The sequence below is a fragment of the Anopheles ziemanni genome, chromosome 3 (genome assembly GCF_943734765.1).
Source record: "Anopheles ziemanni chromosome 3, idAnoZiCoDA_A2_x.2, whole genome shotgun sequence".
Classification (NCBI taxonomy): domain Eukaryota; kingdom Metazoa; phylum Arthropoda; class Insecta; order Diptera; family Culicidae; genus Anopheles; species Anopheles ziemanni.
Genome location: NC_080706.1, coordinates 14,130,302 through 14,152,675, shown reverse-complemented (window position 1 = coordinate 14,152,675; position 22,374 = coordinate 14,130,302). Strand labels below are relative to the sequence as shown.

General features: G+C 47.9%; 1 protein-coding gene across 1 annotated transcript in view; it reads left to right on the top strand.

The window, feature by feature from the left end:
- Positions 1-19,868, top strand: part of LOC131288304 (uncharacterized) — a 48,039-nt gene extending 28,171 nt beyond the window's left edge. Inside the window, exons 6-11 of the mRNA XM_058317425.1 lie at positions 5,116-5,249; positions 12,992-13,040; positions 18,305-18,595; positions 18,668-18,846; positions 18,914-19,117; positions 19,187-19,868. Coding sequence (XP_058173408.1) covers positions 5,116-5,249; positions 12,992-13,040; positions 18,305-18,595; positions 18,668-18,846; positions 18,914-19,117; positions 19,187-19,858 — 1,529 coding nt within the window. The 3' untranslated portion in view covers positions 19,859-19,868. The remainder of the gene's footprint in view (positions 1-5,115; positions 5,250-12,991; positions 13,041-18,304; positions 18,596-18,667; positions 18,847-18,913; positions 19,118-19,186) is intronic.
- Positions 19,869-22,374: the final 2,506 nt, after the last annotated feature.

The following is a 22,374-nucleotide window of genomic DNA, read 5'->3' as shown; positions in this document are numbered from 1 at the left end:
CAAACCTTCACGCGAGTTTATGGCACTCTCGCTTTATTGCCAGTGCAGTGTGCGGTGCTTTACGCACGAGGTGCCTACATTCGAGTTTATCTACCCTTATTGCAGCAAAGGGATGTGAAATTCATTTGTCCGTTGTGAATTGCGAGCTAGGGAGGTGGAATCTGTTTTCGTTAGGTACACGAGATTAGGTTGGGTAGATAGTTTATAAATCACACACCAAGTTGTACCTAAATCAACAGTGTCCTTTACCCTTTTCTCAAGAACTATTTTACTAATGTGTCGAATGTCATCAACTACAGTTGGTTCATTTTGGGAGCTGCATAATGTGACTGTTTCAGTGTCTAGCAAAAGGGTTTTACAAAGTGTCCATATAGACAACAAAATCACCCCGCCAGAGTGGCATCAATAGTGAAGCAAGTGAATCAGTGGTGACGAACGTGTTTGTTGTACGAAGTGGCGACGTCTCGTGTCAAGCCCGATCGGAGCCGTAATCTATGAAACGCATTGGACCGAAGATAGCGCTGAAAGTGACAGTAATTCGGTACAGCTTATCGTGAGCCATCGTTTCGAAGAATGCACGGCATACAGCACTTGTTCCGGCAGCATGCGCTCGAGAAGCAGGCGAGCGCCGACAGCTGGCATTCGGCGAACGGCAGTGTTGGTGGCAGCTCGAGTCAGATGCGTCCACCAAACGAGCGATCACGCAGCATCGACGAGTCGCAGGTGTCACTAGCTAGCGAAGGTTAGTATAGGCGATGTCGAGAGGATCAGTGACCGGGCCGGGTGTGTTGGAAGTATCCTGGCTGTATTGGAACAAGTTGTGACGACTCAAATTTTCATGTACGTGCCTTCCCTACGAGAATCGATCGTGGTTTCGGCAGAGCTTCTCCGTCTTTGAAGCGGATAGCTTTGTTTTTCGTGAACCATCAATTAGCCAAAGTCAATTAGCTTAGATTAATGGCGCGTTTTGCCTTTGAGAAGTTTCGCACGGCTGATCACACAAGTTCGATTTGATTTGATCGAACCATGGTGGAAGGTCGGAAGAACGGTTCAGTCTACAGCCGGCTAGACACACTCCGTGCCGGTCACTGGTTCACGTCATCATGCGGCTGAATGGGTTTTCAATGCTTCGCTTAATATATTCCTGCAGACTATCGGCTAGCTTCGAGTCCACTTCACGTCCCTTCCGGCACGGGTTCGATCCGATCCCCGACGTCGGCCCAGGAATACTACAATCTCGGCATTTCGATACCTCGCGGTCGCAAGTCGCCGGACAGCCGCGGAAGTCAGTGTTCCGAGATGAGCGCTGCGAGTGCCGGTTGTTCGAGTGGCGTCAAGCGTATGTCAAAGCGCACTCCTGTCCCAGGCAGCGCCGATCAGCGTCCGCCTGGATACAACCCGGTAAGTAGGCGGTGGGTGAAGTGCAACGCGCAATGTATTTCCGCTCTTCCGGTGACACTTTCACTTCCACCTTTCGCTTTCCAGACGGCCGGCCGACGGGGATCGCTTGAAAGTGCGTGCTCACCGCCGACCCATCATCACACTGCCGGGTACTTCCCGCACGATCTGGACGACATCTACGAGTACAAGACGGACCATCAGTATTTTACGCACACCGGCGCGTACCACCAGCACCCGTACCCGCTCAGCTCGGACCAGCAGCGCAATCTGCTGTTCCAGCGCAACCACGGGTTCCATTCGCTCGACGAGTACGCCGGCGGTGGTTCGTCGGGCATTTCGAGCTCGAACAGCTCGAACCACCGGCTGTTCGGGTATAAGCACCGCTTCGACAACAGTAGCTTCGCGCGCAAGCTCACGCAGAGCATCTCGCAGAGCAGCATCGACAGCGGACACTCGTCGGCGTCCAAGTCGTCGGCGAAGCACGAGAAGCGCAACAATCAGCAGCGCGAAAAGGGCGACCACCATCACCACTCGATCACGGAGATGATCAAGCATCTCGGCAAGAAGGCGCACATTTGGCCCGGTGGCCGTACGCGCCATTCGTCGATCAGTGAAGATTCGCAGCACGTGGGAGAGACGCACGGTGCCGATGAGCGAGCCGGCGATGGAGATGGGCAGATTCCACGCCCACGGGAAGACTTCCGGACGCGGTCCCGATCGCTAGATGTCGATCAGACGCGCCGCATCTTGGACGATTGCGAATCGACGTACAAGATCTATAACAAAATCTTGCGCGAAGGTAATTCACCAAAGTCTTGAGTGCGATTGTAGGTTTTGACGGACTTCCGAAAAAGTGTTGTTCCACCTGAACAGGTAGACAATTTGCTATCGATAGATTAGATAGATCTGGATCTACTATCGCTGAAGAAGTAGATGCTTAGGGTATTTGATACTATCCGTAGAATTATCAAAGAGAAAAATAGCCTTGGTGGTGAAAACGCTAGGCTAGGACGTAAAGCTTCTCGAAAGACATTGACAGACGCAACAATGTTGATCAATGTTTCTTGATTAAACTGTTGTATAAATGTGTAAATAATTTTATTAAGCTACACCATTCTTTGAATAAGAAGGATGTGCAGTGTGCACAGATTGGCTTCATGATTCTCGAGTGCGTTTCAATAGCCAGCGCCACCCTTTCCTGTCTGTGCGGCCCCAACTAGAAACTGCTGGACAGAAATCAACGCATAAAAGCGACCATGAATTGACGCCTGATCTACCAATTAGCTCTAGAGCGTACTATCTGCCGGGCCAATGCCAGCAATCTTGTGCCTCGTTAAGATATTTTCTGCCGCACTGTGTGCTTGTTTTATTGATGTGTATATAAATAAGCCACGGTGTAGTGTTTTGTCCACTGCAACCACTTTGCGGTGCTTTCGTGTTCCTTCCGTCTCGTTTGACACCAACGCTTACGTAAGGGGGTGGTGTTCATGTTGATCTCTCCTCCCGGTGGAGCAGTATTACATTAATTTTTATTTCTTTTTGTTCGTTGTTCGGACTCTTTGGCGTGTTGGCGTGCTGCCAATTCGACGACAACGGGGGTTTAGCACCAAAGCACCACGTAAACCCATTCCGAAAACCTAATGTTTTCACTGGTCACGCGAACCGACTGTTTACATTCGCGTTCGGTAAACAGCAGAGATCTTCAGCGAGGATCATTTGCTGCTGAAAATGCCGATGGACGAATGGCGGCATTTCAAATCGAAGTGTGAAGTGTATGTGTTTGCACACAGTGCCGCGCATTAAAAAGGGGAGATACGAAGGAATGATGATTTTTGTTTATCCTGGAACAGTGTGCAATTCTTCTCAGATGTTGTATTTGATTTTTGTGTTTGACAAATTGGAAGGGTGCATAATTCGTTTGAACAATACATTCCAATAGTCAATGCAAAGTGAACACTTCCACTCGATCGTTCTGTTAAATTTATTTTCGACATCACGCCTCGCATATTTTAAGCATCAATTGTCTGCTATTTAAAATATTTCTTTCTCGCACATTTCGCTCTCAAAACTATCTGGCATCGGTTGTTCGAACCATCCCATTAGATGGGATAAAAACGTGCATAACATGTTCCGTTGCAGTTGATACCGGCTTGCACCTAGCAGCGAGAATAGAAGAGAAGCTTGTTTTGCTGTTGAATAAGAAAAAAACAAAACGCTTCGGGAGGCCGGTTTCAAATCGATTTGAAACTACGCAAATAAGCGAGAAGAAAGGGTGGTGGGGATGGGGGGGTTGGTTGGGAAGCGGAGCAAAACTAAGAAATAGAACCGGCAAAACGATTTTGCGAAGTGGAGGCACGTCCGTGCTGCAAGCCTACGTTCTTGACGATGGCGTCAGCAAAATACATACCATTATGCAAATTTAAGTTCCCGCTTCTACGTCGTTGTCCTCCCTCTCCCTGGGCGGAAGGAGTAAATTAAGCCGGTTCTATCTTCCATCAACCCGGGTAATAGCGACACGGCACACACCTTAAAATTGCCACAAATGCTCCACGTTTCGAAATTTACGCTAACTAATCCATCGTTTATCCACGAGCTACTCCAGTTTCTTGACAAGGCAGATAAAACGATCACTGACACTCGTTGGTGGATTGGTTTATTCCACTGCGAGTGAAAATAATTGCGGGGTTGGGATGTTTTGTCCATATCAGAAGTTGATACTATAATTGGATTAATTTACCGCCCCACCTTTTAATACGCTAAGAGAGTACGATATGATCTTGCGATGGTCTGAAACGACGATAAATCAACAGAATGAAGCACGAGCATTTGTGTTTCGCGTTCGCTGTACTGGATAGTGTTTTCTAGAGGGATTATCATTGCTGTTCCTATATTTTTCCTTTCTTCCTCGTCGTTCCTTCGCTTCCGGACCTACCTATCCGGAGGACATGTTTCAAGCGCTAGGTGCGCACTTTGAACACACTCGCTCGCCTTCGCGCGCTCCCTGACCTGCCCCATGGGATATATAGTCCACACTGTGGGATCCGGTGTGTGACGTACCAGGAGTTCCACCTGATACTAATCAACACACTCCCCTTCCCGGTTCAGTTGTTTACTTGTCATTCCATATCGATTGGAAAATGGCGATATGCAATACCGGTGCAACCGGTATTGGTTCCCGGCATCGTTTTCGACCTTCGTATGACACGCTGTCGTCAGTGGCGACCCTTCGAACGACGGCGCACTGCATTGGTGGCGCAATTAGCAAATCAAACGGTCGCTTCTTGTTGCCTCATCCAATCCAGTTCCCCGTCGAGAACATTCACCACGCGAACTACACCGACGAGCGGCGCGTGAGTCCCCGGATGTGTTTCTGTGTGTCACCACCGTGGTGACCCCCGCGAAGGCATGCGGCAGCAGACCAAAACACACCACGTCAGAATGGCCAACAGGTTAAACGCGGACGGCGAAATCCAGTCACGGTGACGCATCGGAGCTGATGAGTTTTGTTTCTGTTCTGTTTTGTAATTCACTTGTTTCCGCATTGATGGACACGTTTGTCCGGGTTCAATAGTACCTAACTAAATACCATGTCCTGTTTGTTTATTTCCTAGGCGTCAAACGAAGCAGAGAAATGCAATCTAACTTTCCTATTCTGATTTGTTCTAACCTGCACAATGTATCGTTATTAACCTTTGAAACATTCTTCATCTGTAGCGGCTCATATGCGACGAGCCTCGGCCGAGCTTGCGGAACGCCGTCGGGCATCGTTTGGCACGACGCGAGGACTTCGATCGGACGGAACTCTCGACCCGTACCACGCCGCGATCCTGTTTCGTGATTCTAGAGGGGTAAGTAGTTTAAACTGCGATTGTGTGTGGTATTGCAACATCATTTTTTCTCATCAATCCATTCCATACTCTTTATCGATAATATGTTGTAAATCGTCCCGACCCAGCGGAAGATAAGTAGCATTCCGTGCCATTTTTAACGTGGTGCTCTACGCGTTGCATACCTTTCAGGCGCGAATCAGCGCTCGAAACGGTTGTCAAATGATTTTCAAATGCTTCAATTTGAAACCGTGTATATTCTTGAACACTTTTTAGTCAAATAAAGAAATTGCCCACCTTGACCTTTTTTCTATAAAAAGAATAATTTTTCAACGTTACTTTAATACTGCATCGTGTCAAACGTAAGGGTGGAGACTCGGAATTCAAATTGAATAATACGGTGAACAAAAACTGGCAAAACTTCACTGGCGCCAGTGATTGGATCCGGTTGCGACGAATGAGTTACGTTAATAGTTGTTCCTACACTGCAACCTACACTTTCTCGTTGGTGCCAGAGTAACGAGTCATCAATGAACTTTAATGTAATCTGCGATTCCCAACACTTCCAGATGGTTGAGTCGTAAAAATCTGTTTATTGATGAAGGGAGGTGTTTCATTTCATGAATGGTATACATCAACACCTTTACTGTTATTCTAATCGTTGGTTATGCATGGTTGATGTGTGACAACCTAACACAAAATAGCTTCAAGACAGCATTAACATTACTTTACCGGATTTGCTGTTGTAGAGTATTCCAATCCAGTTGTTTGTGGTGCCGATTGGTCTACTAGTCTTGTAGTAGGTAAGCTTTTGATGACCAAATACCCATGAAGATGATCTGATCAACAAACAACAAGACGATATACGTTGTTACTACCGCCAGCGCGCTGGCTTTGGGAAAGAACAGCCAAGGAGCGAGATCGTGACTAATTGGCAATAAAATTGTTGTTTACCCCGGTCGGCCCCTGCAATAGGTGGAGAAGTTTTGCAGGTTCTTCGAGGTCAACACCGGTGAACAAATCGAGGAGCAAACGAAAGAGGGAAGATTACTTTTTTACGTCGCCATACGTTTTCCCAGCGCTGCGAGCACTTTCACAGTACTGTTTACGCGTATGCGCAACGATAAACACTGTGCACCCCACTTCGAGCAGATCGTTTGCCGTTACGGAGATGGCATAACTAGAATGACAGTTTCTCCTACCGATGAAAAGTTAAACAAAGCCGAACTCCCCTAGCAGATCAGGCCGGCGTCAGAGGAAAAGGCAATGGTCAGTGGTGATGATCAGTAACGCTCACGCGACAAAACTCGATTTCGAGATGCGCTGGGTGATGCGATGGTAAAGCAAATAAATATCGCTCGGTAGGAGTGCTCACAGACGAACGCTTTGGTGACGGTGCGATTAACTAGACTGCGTAGTAGCTGCCCAAGTGGGAAGCTCATCATCGCGGATCGTGATATATCTTCCCGGCGCGCTTTATTATCTGTGCGTAGCGAGTGCTGCCGCAATGAGAGCAATCGCGAAAAGGGCACGAGGTGCTGCGACGCTCAGAACAATCTGTAACATTCACACAATCACGACCCCCGGCGTACCCTGGCATTCTTATCTTCCCGGTTGGCGTGTACGTACGGCGTGTGTACGCTGTGTCGCGAAAAGGTGTCGGCAATTATTAACCCCTTCCTGGTTTTGCGATAAACAACCACCCGGAGTGTGAGGGTGTTACCGTATGGTATGGGCAGGCTCGTTAGTTGAGTTGTGTCTCTACGTGTACGTGTATTCTATCCCATGTGCCACGGCCCTCTTTCCTCTTGGGAGGCTCAACCAGTACTAGCCATCTCGTACGATAAGATATTGTTCCGATACGCCAAAGTAGCAGAGTCATGATTCGTCTGCCTCCAATTGCATGCTTGTGGCGTTTGAGATATGATAGCCGGCTCCACTAATTCTTACATGTTGATGACGACGATGCCTTCGTGACGTCACGTTAAGGTGGTAGTGTTCTCTACACTACCGGTAACTCGTACAGCATAATAAAATACCTGCTGGGTGTAACGACACACTAGGGAAAAAGCAAGAAAAATGGTTGTTGTTCTACTTAAAAAATCATCTCACGCAACAACTGCCAATCGTGGGTAGGTTAGTGCATCCGTCTCTAGATCAACATCCCAGTTAGGAGCCAACTGAGCGGCAGCACATGATAGAGAGAACATGGCCCAACGGAGAGTACAAAGGACAACCGATCGAGCAGAGAAGGGAAGCAGCAGCGACCGTAACGTGTGTGTGCTTGATCGCCCCAAGATGATGCTCTTGGCCGGGTGGTGGTGGTGGTTGTGAACATGGACGGTGCGAGGTGACGTGTTGGGGGGGGGGTTGGTGGTGTTGTTTTACGACCTCGGAATCGCGTACCGGCCCCGCGTGCGCCAGTTGGAGTTCATTCGTTCGCGAAACAAGACGCGCGCCCGGTGATCCCTACACGTTGCTGCCTACCAGCGAGTGTCCAACAGTGCCACACAGTGTGTGTATATGACCACTAGGGAACGGAGACGCAGGCATCGAAAAATTCGCGCGTGTTTAGGTCGCCTTCTTGAGGGCCCCACACTACTGGTGACGGTGTGTTGTCCGGTTGTAAGAACCCCCGGCCACGTTGTGTGTCTCTGGTTACTTTCGCCCTCTTTCGCGGGTCGCGAACTAATCGAAATTCGATCGCGAATCACACTCGGGCCGCTGAAACCGCCTCACCACCCGTGTTGTGCTATCACTCTTCGTGCACTTCTTTTTGTTTTTGGTTCTAAGAAAAACAAGATCGCACCCAGTTCGCGATCGCGTTGTGTACGACACTGAAGAAGCTTAGGTGCGTGTGATCGAAGCTCCCATCGCGACGCTGTTTTTCTAATCGTCTTCGCGTGCCGAACCGCAACAATTCAATCTTAAGAAACTTTGGGTGCGTGGGAAAAGTGTGTAAAAAGTGTGTGAAAATTACGACCATAGCCGCCGCTTGTGTGAGTGTGGGGGCCAGTTAATTCGACCAACTCACTCTCGTGCCCTCGTCTGCTCTTATCCGATCGTTGTGCAATTTGCCTACTAAAGTAGGACCATATTCGATAGTACCTTTACGGAGGCAGCAGTTTTTCACGGAAGGATATAAAAGCCGACTTTAATCGTCGGGCGGGGGGCGATAACCATTTTTGCTATTTTGTAAATTTTATCTACGACGTTAAAGTGGGTGTCGACGTATCGGTTTTTATCATCCGCATCTCACGTCATGCGCGCAAAAAAAAAACCGTACAATATCTCGGCGGAGATAAAAATAGCTGTATATAAGAAAATCACCACCGGTATCGCCAACCAGCAGCGGTTGTCGCGGAGAGCTGGTTAAGCTTTACCGCGTCTCTTCCCAGCGCAGCAAAGTGGTCGACTTTGCACTAGCAACGCTCTTAGTAGACGCTAGCTAGAAAGAGATCGGCTTCTCCTCGCTGCAAGCTTCTAATAAAATGTCAATAAGTTACAATTGGCAGGTTGAGCGGAGGAGGAGATATGAATTGGATGTGCAAGCTTCCAGCCAGAGAACGGGAAGGGGGAGGGACAACAAATGGATCAACACATTTGCTCCCAGGAAGTTGTCTCTGCCGTCGTCGTCGTGGCCGCCGCCGTTGTTTGCCGTCATCGTCGACGTTGCGTCGAGCCACCGGCTGACCTCCGATCACGCCGGATATTCGTTGGATCGTGGCCGCTCGGCATTCGTTGAGATGGGATTTAACTTTATTTTTTTTTTACTGCCCCGCGATCACTTTTGCAGCAGCGCCAAAGGGCAAAGCCCACACCTTTCGTACTGCGGATGCTACGCCGGAGAGTCGCGGAGTTAGGGATCGATACGCAGCACATGGCGGTTGGAGTTTTTGAAAGGGTCCTTGAAATTGGTCAAAACCAGTTCATGGAATGAGGTCGTGGATTGGTGTTTTTTTTTGTTTCAAATTATTTTTCTCAATCACATACCTGTTCAAATCTTGCTGTTGTTGACCTAGGACTCACGAAAATTCCTTGTTTTGGGCCCAGTTGGAATGAAGTTCGCAGACTTGCAATAGCAATTGTAGCCATCAAGGTATCAAGGTCAAAAGAGAACAATCCTGTTCACCTATCAGAGTATCGTCTTCCGAATGCGATTCCAGGGTTTTTTCCTACGTCATAAAGGCATTAAGATACCTCAAGAAAAATACTAGTTCAAGGAGATAGGACCAATGAGAGTAACTGGTTTATTATGGCTGGTATAAGAGTGAGGGCTTACAAGTAAGTAGTTCGCGAAAATCTTATGGCACTCTTTTTCTTCTTTGGCTCCATAATCTATTGTGTTATAAGTACCGATAAAAGGATTAACATCAGCAACTCAGTATACTTCACAAGATTCTCTCTGTTTTTTTAACTTCTCTTGAAGAACACCGGAACTAATGTTCCGCAGTTCGTTACTTAGAATGGAACCGATTCTGCGCTCAATATGTTACGTAGAACGTAGTGCGTACTTAATTTTGGAACCACAAACCCAAAAATCCAGCGATTAATAAACCACGTTCTCCGCTTACCCACTGTTTGTACCATCGTACACGTGTCTATTGCGAACCACGAAATGATTGATACTCGCACGTCATCGTCGTATCGCACTGATTTGTGGATTAACTTCCAACCATGCATACCCACTCTGTTGACTCTCGGACTTGTTGTTTAGCAGATACCGGTCGAATCTTGCTACAGGGGGGTCGTGTGGGGTTTGTGAACTTTTTTTTGCTTGTCATTTGCGTTCGCCAACTCTCGGCCATAATCGAGCGTGCTGCGGTTATCGCATGGCCCAGAGTTTGGAGGAGTTTGAGGATCAGGTCTGCTGGGGCCATTAGGGGTATCGCCCAGATACGGGAGACCAACCACCCTGGAGCAGCAGGGAAGGAGGCCCACGGGGCGGTGATAATGAGTGTCGGCCAAATATTTGCGCCCACAACCACGGCGTCGTCGTCGTGATCGTTTTTCTTTATTGATGGAGCTTCCCAAAAAAAAAGTTACCGGGACGAAGGAAATTATCAGGTGAACGTGTTCGGAAGATCCGGAGCGGAGACATGCACACACACATAATTTGATGAACCGCATAAATCCGGCCTTTTGCCGGTTGATGATGTGATTATTTGCTGCTGAAGAAAGAGAAATGAAGTCTGTCTGATCCACCATACTACGTTGGTCAAAGCAAAGGACATTGAGCAAAGGCGCCTCACGGGATGAAGTGTGGGCCAGATTGGGGGGATCTTATTTATACCTTCGTTTTTGCGTCTCTATGTGTTTAACATTAACTGGCGGCGAGTTTCGTTCGTTTGCCATATCTTATCAGTCGGCCAAAATTTTATTGGCTCGCCAAAAAAAAGCTGGCCAATGAAAGACCCCATAACCCCCCGGATTTCGATCGATTGTAGCCGGTTCGTTCGGGAAGAAAAGAAAACTACGAATGTAGTCCTTGCCCCGCTGCCTCCCTTGTTCGCGTTGACCGTGAATATAAAGAGCCTTGGGTTGCACAGCACCATCTATACTTAGCCGGCATAATCAGCTGACTTTATTCTGAGCGGATTTTGGAAGGAGTCAAGTGATACTATGTGCTATGCGATAACATGGTTCTGGATTCGTTCAAAACATGATGGTTGGGTGATAACTAGGTTTGGACTGTTTCCATACTGAACGCTTTCCTGGGTATCTTTAATTTCTTTTCTTAACTTCACGTTCCTCCAGCACATAAAGCGGATTCGCGTATGAACGTGTACCAGAATTCTTCTATTAGTCATCAAGTGGCAAAGAGCGAACAGGAAATAGTTAAAAATAAATCATTTAAGTAAAATCGTAAACATCGACTTAATGGCGTGACTTTGATTAGCAACACCACGTGGTACAAGCGAGAGTGAGTGAAGGTGGTTTGTTTCGAAAGTCGCTCTTGGCATACAAATGTGATAGTTTCCGGCAGTATACTAACTAACGGAGAAATGAAATTAGTTCACTCCCCCCTCTCACTTGTATTTTAGTTATTAACGAAGTCCAAGGAACCTCACGTCCCGCGATGAATGTAGAACTGCGCAAATGTGTCCCCGTTGCCTCATCTCTGGCAACCAAAGTTTGCCTCCGTGTACAGAATTGGTGCTAATAAGTGATGGGGTTTTGGTGATGGATCGGTCGGTTTGGCATCATCGCGAGAAGAAGACAAGATTGATCCCAATCACCTCCTCCTTCTGCCGGCTATAGACGTGTGGCGCGGGGTTCGGATAGACGAAAGATGGTGATACATGTTGCATTTTTTCATTCGCTAGGTTCCGTGAATTCAGCGAACAAATAGCAAAGGTTAGTCCGGAGCCAACGCGCACAATCGTGACAGGTTGTGGTAGTACCGAAACTGCTCGGTGGACGATACACACAGTGCACAGTGGTCGTCGAATGGTGGTCACCTCGTGAACGTTGTGTTACCAACTGCGCCGCTCCAGAGGTATTCCAGACGACGGCAGGTGCAGTTGAAAAGTCCGCGGCCGTGTTAATCCACCACCTCTGGTGGACATTTCCACTTAGTCGTAAACCTTCGGTGACCTCCTTCTCTCTACACGTGTTTTACTGTGTACACTACTGTCAGAACGGAGCTCGTGTGTGTCAAGTGTGTTGAAGAGAAGATTCTGCCGGTGGCCGATCAGTGCGAAACATGCCAGGGGAGTGATCAGATGATCGTGAGTGAACGAGTCATTTTTAACAGACGGTAAACATGTTCCGTCGGTTTTCGCTATTCGATGCAGCTCCACCGGCCAGCACGGTGTCCATATCGCGCCCCAAGCCGCCCATACCGAAAATCCAGCCCGCCAACCCATCATCTGAGGCGGCTTCGGTGGCAACCGTTCCAGAGTTCCGTGTTCCTCCTCGCACCGATCCGATTAACATAGCCGGTGCCGGTGGTGCCGCTGCTAGTCTTACCGTTAGCAATGGAGATGGTGGATGTCCCCGGCTGCCCCGGGTCGGGTCTAGTGTGAGCTCGGATCTGTTGCACCTACCGACGCCGGAGCATTCTCCCGGCTCGGTTGGATCCGGTTCTTCCGCGAGTGCCATTCCGCTGGTCCGTGGTCCTACCGCAGGCATAAAGCTACTATCGACCTCACCGGCTCACTTCCATCGGCAACAGTCGATCGGATCGGCCCCTGCGAACCCAAACAGTGCGCTCCAGCAGCAGATTCATGTTGCCCAACTGTACCTCAACTCGAACCGCAACAGTTGCGCATACCAGAGCAATCATAATACTCACCCTTCGTCTACCAACGGTACCGGACATAGCCATGTCCACATTAACAATGTTCCTCCGGGACAGGAGTCGCCTTGTACCACTACCGCCGGAGCGGCTCGTGAACGTTACAGCTCGCGACGATCGATCAGCAGTCCGGTTTCGCCGAGTCAGTTCGGACCGTGTCCCCTGTCCTCGTCGGTACCTTCCAGTATCAAGTACTACTACAACTCACCGACCTGGTACTCCAAGTTTAGCCACTCGCTGCGCAAGAACGTACTGCGTCGCTCGACCAGTGCCCACAACAGCCAAAATGTAATGCCAGAATCCAATCGTTCTTCCTAATTTTTCTAGAAAATTTCCCCACTTAAAACCACCACCACCGTCGCTCCATACTCGATTACAATCTCATGTGTCAATCGTCGCTGCATATCGATCTCTAAATGTTAGATTTACTAATGGATTTTCCCCTTTTCTCTCCCATTGCCAGCTACCCGTTGCAGATCCATTCCTGGAGAAGGTTCCACTGTCGGATCTAGGTGAGTGTGTTTTCGTTGTTGTTGTTTTATGAGATAATATTTGCATTTATCCACTCGAGATTATCCGCTCGCCCATCCGTCGCCGTGCCTACCCTGCCCCCGAGCGTCGTTTGGTTTGTCGATTCTTTCCTCATCGGAAAGCTGTAAAATGGAACTCGAGTCCATCCTTTTCTTTAATTTTCGCCTGCTTCCACCACCCGTATTTATAGACCTTACGTGATCAATATTCCACGGGTTATTATTACATGCTCGCCGAATGTTTACGTACATTAGGAAACGAGTGGCGCTCGTTTGCTCGTTTGCTCGTTTTCGCGTTTGCTTATTTTCACTTGAAATTTTGATAGATTGCCAAAGCTGCACTCATCTTAGAAGAACAACCTAACGAAGCAGGAAGGAAAGTGGGGCGAACTGGTTGCATTCATTCTTGACGCAGTACGAGTCGAGCACTGAGTGCTCATAAATGTCAAATAGATTTTGACAGTAGGAAGATTTATGATCAAGATTTTGTTTTGTGCGCGGTTTTGTGGGGCTAAGGAGAGGATAGAATGGGCCGTTGACGAATGTCGGAAGAGACTGAGAACGATGTAATAACAATTGCTTATATTTTTGTCACACAAGGAGTGAAAATTCTCAGGTCTTCATATCTCGAAATTGTGTTGATTCAAACCGGAAGTATTCAAACATGACGACTTTGGCGGCCCTATTTTAAAAATGAAGCCGTCATTTGCGTCCAACAGCTAAACAAGTATATGACGTTTTGGCACATATAATTTTACACTCTCGGTTCGCCTGCAGTCGAACCAAGTTCTCTCTGCTATTCCGACGAGAGCTACGGTTTGACCACGGATGAAGCTTCAACGATGATCATGCGCACCGGTCTTCAAACACTACGATCGTTCGGAGGGATACCTTGAAAGTCTGCGCTTCTCTGCTGTAATATCGGGACCATGCGGCTCGGTCAAGTTCGGTCAAGATCGGTCAAGCTCGGCGCCCCGCCAACCCCTTTTCGACTGGCCACTGGCAACAAGGGATAGGTAGAGTAGAAATCACCCTTTACGAGGTGCGCAAAAGTCCAATTGCCACACGCGGCCAAGGAAGCTGCGCATAGCATACCCACCCCCCGTCTGCTACTCTCCTTTCGTTCCCACTCGGTTCTGTTGTCAAAGGCAGGGTACTTTGTCGAACCCCGGAACGGATGCGGCAGTCACTCGGATCAGTTGCTCGCTTGATGTTGGAAGGAGTGTCGTTGGCGAACGCTGAGAAAAGAAAAAGAAGACTCTAACCAACCTAACGTTCGATCCGTGTATTCTGCGTACCATTTCTCTAATCGCGATCGTGTGGGTTCGATCTTTACCCTGTTCCGAATGAGATTCCGCTGCTGATAGTGATTATCCCACGAAACGGCGATATATGATTGCGGCTTCTTCGTGGGGAACGAAAAATTCTTACAATCAACTCCTGGCGGAGAGAGGAATACCGTACAGTCAAAAGTTATAGAAATAGTGCTTGGAACGTTCTCGTTAACGCCAACTGTAACTCCCAGTGCCCACACGGGTTCCGTCGGCGAACCTCATTAGCCATTGCGAAGTTGTCTGATTGTCGTGTAAATATTCGCATCCTCTAGCCGGAGTCCGTTGTGCAAACTCTCGTTCCCGGTTCAAAGTGCTCCCAGCTTCCATCTGATCGGATTTTCCCAAGGACATATAAACACACACACACACAGACAGTACATCCCAACGCGTTTGTTTGCACGTTTGTTTTGCGTGTTTTCGTGTTCGTGCCACCCCGCTCTGTCTAACCGATGTAGCGTAGAGCAATACTAAGTCACGAAGTGTACCGGGGTCTATTTGTTGGCCCGTCTATGCATCCAGAGTTTGGAGCCAATTGTTCCGTCGCAAAAGTAGGAAGTTCCACCGTTTCGCGGCACATGGTCTACCGAAAACGGTGTCTAGGTTCTAGAGGTTGTGGTTTCTACAGTCGCCGCGCGCTCCTCTACCGCATGATTGATGTTAAAAATAGCTCGTACAAAAATATTGAAAACCATTTTCGCGCTGTTCTCTCGCAGCGGGCATGTTTGTAGATGTGCTTCTGCTTGCCGCCCCAGGAAAGGGAAGGGGAGGGAGGGCAGGAGTGTGGTGTGTGTTTTTCGATGGGCAAAAAATGCTTGTATCGACATTGGCGCTAATGTCGAGTCTGTTGGGGCCAGCCATTTAACCATGGAAGGAAACCGTTTCTCTCATCCTTCCTCACGAGCCTCCTCGATCGCCGCGTGACGTCAGAAGATCTTTTTCCCCAGACGTAGACCTATGAGGAAGTGATATTTGGGCAAGTGCGTCTGCAGGAAATAAGACACAGCGCCAATACACGGGAATGAAAAAGCACCAGGCCTACACACTCACTAACAACGCGAGCTTAGGGGCACGTCCTCGCACTTTGTTCCCTTAGCATTGACAGTGGCAGTGAAATGTTATTTTTAGGGCGCGCCATGTTTAGACGACCGATGAAACGCAAGCTCGTTTGATAAGCAGTGAGATTATTCCGCGATCGGGCACTATGGCATGGGCGGCCGTGTCAGCGGAGGGGAGGCAAGGACGAGGGATCCACTATCGTCTGAGTCATCGCCTTAGGTTAGCCTCTAAAAACAGCTGAACTGAAGTGAGGATTACAAAGGAATTCCACGAATGCTGCGAACCGGTCGGGATGGTTCCTAGAATCAGCTGTTCTAATTGCATTCGTAGGCCACTGCCACAAACGGTCGGAAGGTACTACGGAATTTATACTCCCTTCCAATTCAACTCAAAGCGTCGATCAGATCTCGAGCGTCTAGACACAACGGACGACTGCAGGGCTCGGCACAGTTCACTGCTCAGAATTTGGCGCAGGTGTGGCGTGTGGCGCATGCCGTGGCTAATTAGTGGCCGTGCTGTGAAGATACAAGAATTTGCAGACCGTTGTATACCGATGACCTTAGGATTCGAATTTTGTGCACTAGAGACTTCGAACCCTCTCTCGGTGATTTACGAACCGTATGTGAATATTGCCGTGGAATGATGTGCGTCCTAGACATCACCATGCATACGTGAGAGTGCGGTCATTGTGCTTGACGACATTTTTATGATGATGAACAATGTCCATTGAGGATAACACTGTTTGATGCTAGTGTTACGTCGTTATAGTAAACTCAAACGGCACTATGGTGCTTCCCTTCGTTGCTATAATTATCTTTTCTGCCTCCCAGTGCTCAATTCAGCCAGCTTGTTTTGCAGATGAAAAATGAGTGTTGAGTGAGGTAATAAAATGGTACATCCTTGCTCGAGCAATCCCGCTGACAGCGGGGAATCACTCAATCACGATCACACCATTTCGTCCAACATTGTTCTCAAGAACGCCATTTGTCCCCAAGCTTCTATACTTCTGCGCTTTCTAAGTGAGAGGACAAACTGGGTACATGTTCTTGGCAACGCAATATGGATGTAAATTGAAAACGAATCTGACATTCATTAGATGCCATCAATTAGTGTCGGGCCCGGTTCGTGGTGGCAGTACCTAAGGGGCGGGTGGTGGTACACTGATGCCAACAATACGGGGCTCCGATCATCATCGTCTGGGCCGAAGGGAAGAATGGCAGAGTGTGACCACCTCTGACACAGGGACGATGCTTCAAGCAGACGGTGGCACTGTGTTTGTGGAATCGAAAATAAACCTGCTTACAGGTCGAGTAGCATTTGGACGCCAGTTGCATGGCGTAGATCGGTCAGGGACAATTGTAGTATAGCTTTCGGATAGCTTTGGTCACCATCACTTTCATTTTAGCTCAGTAGTTGTTGATTGTTGTAGAAGCTCGTTATAAACCCACTTTGTTTGGCAACATCAGATCATCAGTACTCAAGAAGTTTAGGTGGCGCTTAAATCAATCTTTGTGATGTGTCTCTTGTAAATCCCTCGTCCCAGTCGTTGTTTGAATGTCTAACTAAATCCAATGGTCTAACAGTATACACCAGGCGTCTCCAAACTTTTTTTAACGCGGGCCGCATTGGGTGGAATAACCGTAGCGTTAGGCCACATTTACCCAAGGAGGAGAGGGTCCCGCGGGCCGTAGTTTGGAGATCCCTGGTATACACCATGCAGTTAACCCAACAACCCAACTAGAGAATTAAACTAAACAAAAGCTGGTTAGCTAGAGTTTGTAGTGCGCAAGAATGGACCCTGGTATAGGGACCTGGGACAGCTTGAGTCGCTTCGGAAGTGGCATCAGCATCGGGAGCGACGTAATCGACCGAATAGACAGCGCTGCCAGCCGGACGACGTTCACCAGTTCCGCGTGCTCTAGTGCCAGCAGCATCAGTCAGTGTAGCAGCTGCTGCATAACCTGCAGTGGCCACGCTCCGGATGCCGTACCCGGGCACGATGACAGCGGCAGTAGCAGTAGTTTTGGTGGCTTTAAAAACAAAATCTGAAAGTATTCCATAACCCCAAGAAGAGAGCGATCCTGCGGTGTGGATTAGCGACTGACGGAAAACCTGTGAATCGTGTGAATGACCTTTCTTTTATGCGACTCAATGTTTTCCACACGTCGGTAATTAAATCTCCGGTTCGCTCTGCTGTATGTTAGCCCTTAACGCATGTACAAAACACGTTGCACTTGTATTCATACTCCTGTCTCCAGTAGACTAACTGAAATTTAAAAGTAATCGCCAAAACCCTTCCAGGTGTTGCCTCGTTTCTCACAGAACCACCAAACTAAAAGGCTCTCCTCATACACAAACACACATCTTCAGTCAAGCGTACCGTCCACCAAATGGGCACACCCGGTTCTCGATCTCGTTGCTTAATAGTTTTATGTTTACCTTTCCGCCGATCTGCTGGTCCCCGTCGCTCGGTGCAGTGTGTTATGTGAATCCAAACTTTAAGAAAATTAGTAACCATAAGAAACGCTCCAACTATGGCTGCAGGCGGCGCTGGTTTGCCAGCCGGGAGCCATGGCCCGTACTGCATTTCTACTCGAACTACGCCGGCCGGCTGGTTCTGGGGGCCGGCTACCACGATTTCTTCGACACCGAAACGTACCCGCTGGAGAGCATAAAGGAGTTCGAGGCGGTTTCGTCCGCCTGGAAGCAGCACCTGGCCGAGTTGCTTAAGAAAGGTTGGCGTGCGGGGCTGGGGGGCAGGTGGCGACACGTGGAGCTTTAATTCGTTGCATCCTTTCGATCCCGTTACGCTATTTCATCTACTCACCATCCGACATTTCGTTTCGATTCTTACAGAGGAAGATGAGTCACAGATATTCGTCAAGTTCTTCCGATTTCATAAGTGCTACGATCTAGTGCCGACCTCGGCCAAGCTGGTCGTGTTTGACACGCAGCTGCTGGTGAAGAAGGCCTTCTACGCGCTCGTCTACAACGGTGTCCGGGCGGCTCCGCTCTGGGACTCGCAGCGCCAGGAGTTTGTCGGCATGCTGACGATCACCGACTTCATCAAGATTCTAAAAATGTATTACAAATCACCGAACGCGTCGATGGACGAGCTCGAGGAGCATAAGCTGGACACTTGGAGGAGTAAGTTCGGTCGCGCAGAAAACCTCCCGGAACGTACAAACTAATGTTTTGCTCTTTTTTTTGTTTCTACAGAAGTGCTTCAGGATGACGTGAAAAAGCTCGTCAGCATCGGCCCAGACGCGTCGTTGTACGATGCCATCAAAATGCTGGTGCACAACCGGATCCATCGGCTGCCCGTGATCGACCCGAACACCGGCAACGTTTTGTATATATTGACCCACAAAAGGATACTTAGATTCCTATTTTTATATGTAAGTAAAACACATCGGCATTCGGTTCTTCAACGTGGTACTAATCCCTTTTTCTATCACCGCGCAGATAAAAGAACTACCAAAGCCATCCTATATGCAGAAAACCCTACGAGAGATACGCATCGGCAGTTACGACAACATCGAGACGGCCACAGAGGACACTAGCATAATTACGGCGCTGCACAAGTTTGTGGACCGGCGTGTCTCCGCACTTCCGCTGGTGGACAGTGAGGGCCATCTGAAGGATATCTATGCCAAGTTTGATGTCATCGTGAGTAAACAATCGCTCGTCTTTCGAGTGACCACTTTTTGACGAAGTGCGATTTTTTTTTTTTTGTAGAATTTGGCCGCCGAGAAAACGTACAACGATCTGGACGTGTCGCTGCACAAGGCAAACGAACATCGAAACGCGTGGTTCGAGGGCGTACACAGCTGCAAGCTGGACGAGACGCTCTTCACCATCATGGAGCGCATCGTGCGGGTCGAGGTGCACCGGTTGGTGGTGGTGGACGACGAGAAGAAGGTGATCGGCATCATCTCGCTGTCGGACATCCTGCTGTACCTGGTGCTGCGCCCGAGCGGCGATGGAATCGGCGACTCGGAGTCACTTCGTGCGACTGACCCGAAGCTACTGAAAGGCGGATCCGGATCTGCAGGGAGCAGCACGGGCAAACTGCACGCGACCAAGCGAGACAGTAGCAACGAAAGCATCGAGGAAGAGGAAACCACCGAGGACGAGCCGACAGTGGCGGCAGCGGTGACGACGACGGTGGCTGAGGATGAAGCTCACAAGACTGAAGACGCTGCCGCTACCCTGGAGGAACCGGAAAAGGAAGCCGAAGATGCCACGCTGGAGGCGGCCGAAGAGTTGGCCGAAGAAGCGAAGGAAGACGAACCATCTACGCCGGTCGATCGAAGCAGTGCAAACGATTCTCCGGTTGCGGCCACTCTCCTCGCCACCGACGTTCCTTTGCAAACCGTCCAGCGGGAGGTCGGTTTGGTTAGTGAGTAAAGGAAGGAATCGTAGCTCAGATAGTCGCCCAACGGTCAGGTACGGCGGGGGGAAAGGCATGGTGTTGCTACGATTCTTTTGTTGCGTGTGTGATATATAAAAGCCGCCGAGTTTGGTTTCCAAAGTTATGGTGGAAAAAAAGTTAAAGCAACAAGCGAAGCTACACGTGGATGGGTTTGGGTTCGTTTCTTTTTTGGCGACCCAGAGCAAAGCATGAAGAAGGAAGGGGAACCGCTAGGGAACATTAATTTTCAATGTAAAACGAAGACGGTAAGCGATGGCAGCATATGAAAATCGATGAAAGAGGAGGAAAGGGTAACGAAGGCACATTACCTGTAGGATGTAAGTACAAACCAATAGCCAGCAGAACTAATTACCAACCAGCCGCTTCATTGAGTAGTAGGAATGGAAAACACGCGAATTCGCCTACAAAAGCCACTTGTAACAAAAGAAAATATCTGCCCTGCTTCGGCTAGTGTGACAGTTTTACCCTTTTTCCGGTTTTACAATATCTCTTCTCTCATCTAGTAGAGTATATCGTCGAAGATACCAAAAACTAACAAGAATATAGGCAGATAAGAAAAACTGCAAAACAGTTAAAGATATGAACATGTGTCGCGAAGTCTATCTCCATCCTTATGGTTTTCGTTCGTTTCCACTCATCGTTTTCCACCCCAGTCTCCCCCAGCACTCAATGGTAGTTATTTTTAATTTGGACAGTGTATCTGTTATTGTACTCTTCGTTTCGCTTTGGTAAAGAAACAGAACTAAACATTGGGAAGTTGTGATGTGAACTGATTGGCATACGTGTCGGTGCACTGCTGCAATAACATGAGGGCAATCCACAGTGCACGGACGAAACCGAATGGCAAAAGGAGAAAAGAATGAGGAAGCAGGAACCGTATGCGTGACTTAAACTTAAAGGATTTTAACGTTAAACTTTAATAATACTGTCGGATTACCAACAGAAGAGGCACATGGCGCGAAGGAAATGTAAGCGATGGGACGAACAGAAAAAGAAACACGATAGGAAAGAAGCTCTGTGTATGACGGAGGGGATTTGAAAAGGAAACCAAACTTATTTGATAATAATTTAAAAATGATATAGTGTAAAAAGTAAAGAGAAACATATTAGCGAAAATGATATGAAATAAAACTTGGCAAACAACCCCAGACTGGTTGAGGAGATTTATTGGACAACAAAGGACAACAGAGTAAAATTTGTGTATAGATAGGGAAGCACTAAAAGAAAATGCAAGTGAAAGTGTGCAGTGGAGAAGAGTAGGATTGTACTATTACAAAGATCCAATTCGAATATCGTTTCATTTAGTTTGAAATGTGTTTTTTTTTGTAATCTTTGGGCTCTATTTACAGCAGAAACGAATGGTGGTCACAAAGAGTTAAAGATGCCGGATTGAACAGACGATAGAGGAAATGAAAAGAGGGATAGTGTAGGATTACTGAAACAAAACAAAAATCAACGAGTCGTACTAAGCTTTGTGTAAAGCTGTTCTCGTGATTGAGATACGAAGAAGGAAAGGTAGGTCAGATAACTCCGCTTGTGTACCTTAAAAACAGCTTTTGTTTCCAGTGTCGCGACGCAAAGGATGAGATACGGAAGCGGACGGTTGAATAGCGAAATAATAACAAAAACACAAACCAGCAGCAGGAGGGCACGCAGCATTATAGGATGGAAGTAAGGAACAAATGGAAAGGGAAGGATGCCATCAACATATTTACACTGATGATGACTCCGGAACGAAGCGAGGGAAGTGAAGGCCCATCGTTATGCTGGGGCGTGGAGAGAAGATTGTGTATAAAACTAAAGCAAGTTATGTTGTTCCGCTACAATGAATAAGAACTAATGAAACAGTTAAACCGCGATAAAAAGTAAAACAAATCTAGCTCATACTGAACGGATTCATGTGATATCGTGCTTGTGTAATTCCGAACTTTTCTATGCAATTTGGTAAACGTTTCCATGGCCTACAAATTTTCAATACAGCACAAGAATTAGGCTCAAGTTTAATAACTATCGATTCCATCGAATTCAATTTCTCTATTCTGCCACACTCTCATTAAACAGCGTCTATTAAACAATATGTTCTTTCAACTGATAAATATCACCACAAGGGTTGTATAATCCTTTTATAACGTTTTTTTATTTATAGGAAACAACTTCTTTTTACTCTACTTTGTCACTTACAACAGTGACTAACGAAAGTGGTAACAGCCAAGAGAACATTCATTCTTTTTCACCCTACTACTTTTTCGGTGGAAGGAAAATCGTCATTTTCACATTCTTCTGCGGTGGGTGTTGGTTAGTTCGTTGGGATTTGGGGAGGATTCCGTATCCGGAAGGAACTTTACTGCCAATGTGTAACCGTAGCACCGTTGGGGTTAGTAGTAATTGGGGGGGAGAAGGGTCGGTTGCTTTTCAGTCGGTAGGAGGATAGGTGGCGGTTGCGTTTGCTTTCGCTGTTTCAAGGCTGTGGAAACACACATCGGTTTGAACA